Raw genomic sequence first — 4,780 nt, forward strand, 5'->3', positions numbered from 1 at the left:
GGGGGGGGGGAAGGGGAATGTAGAGAGAGAGTGCTACACTGCTGAATGCTTCTTGCAGAACATGCATAGGAGGCCATAAAGAGCAGCTTGTGGGAGCCAGGGTCAAAACAAGCAGACAGAAGTGGTTCTTCACATACAGGATGGTAGATCTGAGGCACTGCTTGCCAAAGGATGCTATTATTTATGTAAGAGTTTACATGAGTTCAAGAGAGACTCCACAAGCACTTGTGAGAGTAGAATATTTCATAGAAAAACCTCTCAGTCTCATTAACTTCTCACAGCTGCAAATGGCCAGAGGTTGGGAGAGTGTAAAGCTACAGCAGGGGAGGTAGCATCATATGGAATTCCAAATCTTATTCTTCCTTCCTATCTACTTAGAGCTGTTGATAGACAGAATACTGTGGTCAGTATAGCACTGGCCTGAACCAGTTTGCTTATTCTTAAAATTTAGAAATCTCCCAAATAAGAGTTAATTAATAGATTGCAGTAAACAATCATTTTGTTGTCATATCTACCAGCTGCAACCACTCAAATAAATTCTTTAGGCATGACAAAAAGATGGCAGCAGATCTTGTGCTTGGGTGCATAAGTAGGGTGGATTATTTTTGTGGATTTATTCCTGCCTGCACTTTTGCAGAGTGGAGCACTGGCTCTGCTGCAGGCATTGCCAATATAACTGTTGCTCACTGATACCAGCTACATGATTTTACCACTTATACTGGCACTTGTTAAAGTGTGTACAAGGCATTTGAGCAAAGGATTAATAAAGAAATGTTTGCATTTTCTTCAGATGATCTGAAAACAGAAACTCTTACAGTTCTAAAGCAAAAAACTGAAAAAAAACCCCACCATAACGTGTTTGAGATTTCTGAAGGCATAAAATACACATTTTCCATAACTGTATTTTTCTGGAATTGCTGGATCCAGCTGAGTTTTCTGTATGAAATAAGAAATACATTTAATGAGAGAAATATGCCTTAAAAATCCAGATATGAAAGAATTTAAGTAGTAAAGCCTAAATATCAAAAGTGTAATTCTTCATATGAGATCACTTACCAGCAGTTCACTGTGGCTGGAGCAGCTGACACTGACCTTCTCTATCCTTGGCCTTTTCCCTCCCTCTCTCTCTGTAAAGGGAAAACAACTTGTTTACACTTCTTTCTAGAGCTGTAATCTATTTAGAATCAAGCTGTTCTCAGAAGTTAGGACTGTAAATTGATTGCACTGTCAGTCAGGCTACTCAATTCCCTTATGGATAAATCCACACAACCTACAGGACATGCAGGATTTAGATTTACAGAAGACAGAACAAGGGGAAGAGGACTACTGGTGCAGGAATACTCCCCATTTACACCATCTTTGTAGTGCCAACACTGAAGAGCCAATTGACAGAGCTGTACCTTCCCATTGCCCCCTGCTCTCTTCCCTCTTGCCATAACATATCCCTGCCTAGTCTGGGTGCCATACAGCCTCATTAGGACCAAACCATTGCAACCAACTGCTTGGTAGGATCAGGCCAGTCTCACCACAGTGACACTTAGTCAACAGTCTTCAACATTTATTACCTTAAAACTGAAGCTCCTTGCTTGGCTTGGATCTCCAGATCCTAAACAAGTTACAGTGTCTGGATATTCTACTGACATACATTATTATAGACAAAAGCTTCTCTAAACCAGGCAGAATAAGCAAACAATTTCTTCTGCTATGAATTTGAAATCAAAGGTCAGATACCTTATTGGCCTTTTCTGATGAAAGGTCTAATTTGTCATTGGTTTGCCTTGATGTTGCAAACTAATTCTATGGGTGTATTTCTGTACTTAGGTAAGTGATTACATTAAAGTCAATAGAAACTTTGGAAATACTTCAGAGTAAGGTATTTACTTGAATAAGGGCTTGTGTGACCATACTCTGTTGAATTTGGCTCAAATCAAGGCCTACTTTTCCCACAAAAGTATGTAAACAGACAGCTCAAAATTAAAGATAAAACCAGAAATTCCTAGCTCAACATATTCAAGTACATAATATTTTAGAAATCATTTACAGTTCAGTATTAGTATGAAATGGAAAACAGTAAGACCAGAGTGGATTAATATTTTACATATTTCAAGCATATTTCATCCACATGTAAATGGTTATGTACTTTATGCATGATACATCTGTATTTATATATTAAATATCCCACAGAGCAGTGATACAAAGGCATAATTTGTATCTACTTTTCAGTAGCTTTGTTTTTTATTTTGTGTGTCTTTATGGCACAGTGGATAACTCTGTAAGCAGTGAGGAGATGCTTGTTTTCTGCAAATGTTGCAGCCTTTGGGCTCTGTGTTAGGAGCGTTATTTTTTCAAACACTAAACCAAAAAGTTTTTAAAAATGACTGGGCGAAGGCCAACTGATATCTCACATAACCTGCACAGTCCAATTCCACCATCTGCAGTCACAAAGCTGTGCAAGGTCGAAGCACTGGAGTGGGACCCAGTGGACATAAAATAGAAGAGAAAAAAGAGGCATTGGTGTTGCCATGATTACACTCGAGTTCCTACATGCTCAAACATTCATGGAGTTTAGTCAGCCTGATATCCATTGTTTCTGCTTCTGCTTTGTGGTTGTATCCAAGCATAAAAAATTTCTATAGACGGTGATTGTGTTACTTCAATCATCAGAGATGCACTGTTTCAATAACAAACAATTTTATTTTTGCATTTGGGAGCAGAATTGTGGCATTCTGTTATGTTGGAAAAATAGATAAAAATGACTACAGAATATTAAATAATTCAATAAAAAATAGGATAAGCTCCTCTTACTCTTCCTCTGCATGTATTGGTTCCTATAGTCAGAAAATGCACACAAGCTATTTTAATATGTTTGAGGAAAATTAACTGTATGACTTCAAAACAATCACTTGGAATTGAAAAAAAAAATTTTTTTTTTAAAATATAAAATCTGGTTCTCCTTAAGAGAGCATAAATCCTCAAATATTCTGATCCTGATATCAACATGCCCTGACTCCACAGCCTTAGCTACTTGAACTTATTTGGTTGCACTTATCTTCAAAAGCTTATTAAAATAAAGTCAATAGTAATTGTGGAGACAACAGAGCACTGAACACTGCACCAATATTGCTGCAGCTTTGGTAATTGTTTTTCCAGTTATATTGAGACATTTTATTATGACTAAATGTAGTAAACTTGCTGCCTTCACCACTAAAGAAAAAAATCTGTCACCTAAGGCCATGTTCCACAATGAGGATTTTGTGCATGGATTAGAGCACAAGACTGTGGCAAAGCAAAAGTCTTGAGGCAGCAAGAACAGAAGAAAGGGTGTATTTAAAACAACAGGTTTTGCTGCTTTCCACGCTTTCAAAGGCAGAAAATGCATTGCTTTTATTGACTGAAACACCACATGGTCAGATTAGCTTTACTTAAATGTTCCCACAGATCAGGAAGGGGTGTGTATGTCTGCACTCACCGCCAAGCCTCCAAAAGCTCCAGTCCTCCAGGATCTTGTGAAGTGAGAGGTCAGCAGATACACAGCACCAAAACAAATCTGTGAACTTTCCCCTTGGTAAGAAAATGCTACAATAAAGGCATATTGCAAATAACTGTGGTTTGGCAAAATGTAAGAGTATGCTGTGATACACACAAGCCAGAATGTTAAGTATCCAAATGGAGATCATGATTAAAAAATAACAAACCCTAAGCAAAGCAATTTCTTAGCCAGTGTATCTCATCGATGTCTTGTGGGCAGAAAACCCTTTCCATTATACTGACAAAATAATCTGCAGTGAAACCAGGCCTACCTAGTCACTAGGAGTTGGCTGTACTGCTCTAGGTCAGATTTTGACGTTTTCCTAACTTTGAGTTGTGCATTTATTAAAAAAAAAAATTCCCCAAACCAAACAAACAAGAAACCAAATCAAAACAAAACAAGCTAAAAGGACCTCTGTCCAAATCCCTATCCTGTTCTCACTGGCAGAAAGTCTAGGATCCACAGTTATCTGACATTTCCACATAACTTTGCAGCAGCCCATTCTGGGCACAGTTTGTGCAACCTCCTACGGAGTTGGGAGAAATGTGTCTTATGTGGTCTTGTCTGGGTTTACTGGGCTTTTTGGAGGACACCTCGATGTTTTGGTAAGCGGTGCCTGATTTTTAAAAGCAAAGCACACTCTCTCAAATAAAAGATACTATTTATTCATCCTGAAGCTTGTGTTGCTACCTAAACATCATCATTGCACTCTGTCCAAAGAGGGTTGTTCTTTAACAGTAATGTGACTTACTTCTGCATGTGCAGGATTACAGAGAAGTAGGTGGCCTCACCACTTCTAGGGGCAGGCTGGACTCCTCAGCTATCCTGAAAATGCCCTCTGATGCATTTTTCATATCTGCTTTTACACTCACGTCCTAAACTAATGCTTTCTTGTATACCAGCTGATAGTTGCCTTCCTACTTAATTTTCTAAGGACCGAAAGCACTCTGATCCTTCCCGTAATTTCAAATACAACACCTTTTCCAAGCAAGTGAAGAAGCAGGAATAAGAAATTAGGGGGCAGAGAAAAACAAAGCATTAACACAACTGCCTTTAGCGTTAATTTCTTTGTGCGAATTTAACCTGGCGACTCTGCCCGGGCTGTTTTTGTCTCACGCCGCTACAAGAGCACAATACCGGTTTCCTTTCGACGAGGGGACAGGAAACAAACTACGCGCATTCTGAGGGCGCTGCCCCGGAGACGCAGATCCCCGAGCCGGGTCTGACCCGCGGTCACCGGCCTCGGCTGCC

At 39.4% G+C, this 4,780-nt stretch overlaps 1 protein-coding gene across 1 annotated transcript in view; it reads left to right on the forward strand.

The window, feature by feature from the left end:
- The first annotated feature begins 1,781 nt into the window (after positions 1–1,781).
- ABCD2 (ATP-binding cassette, sub-family D (ALD), member 2) overlaps positions 1,782–4,780 on the forward strand; it is a 48,195-nt gene continuing 45,196 nt past the window's right edge. The window contains exon 1 of the mRNA XM_009996790.1: positions 1,782–1,821. Within this exon, the coding sequence (XP_009995092.1) occupies positions 1,782–1,821 (40 nt within the window). The remainder of the gene's footprint in view (positions 1,822–4,780) is intronic.

The sequence above is a fragment of the Chaetura pelagica genome, unplaced genomic scaffold, assembly GCF_000747805.2.
Source record: "Chaetura pelagica isolate M959 unplaced genomic scaffold, ChaPel_1.0 scaffold534, whole genome shotgun sequence".
NCBI classification, from domain to species: Eukaryota; Metazoa; Chordata; class Aves; order Apodiformes; family Apodidae; genus Chaetura; species Chaetura pelagica.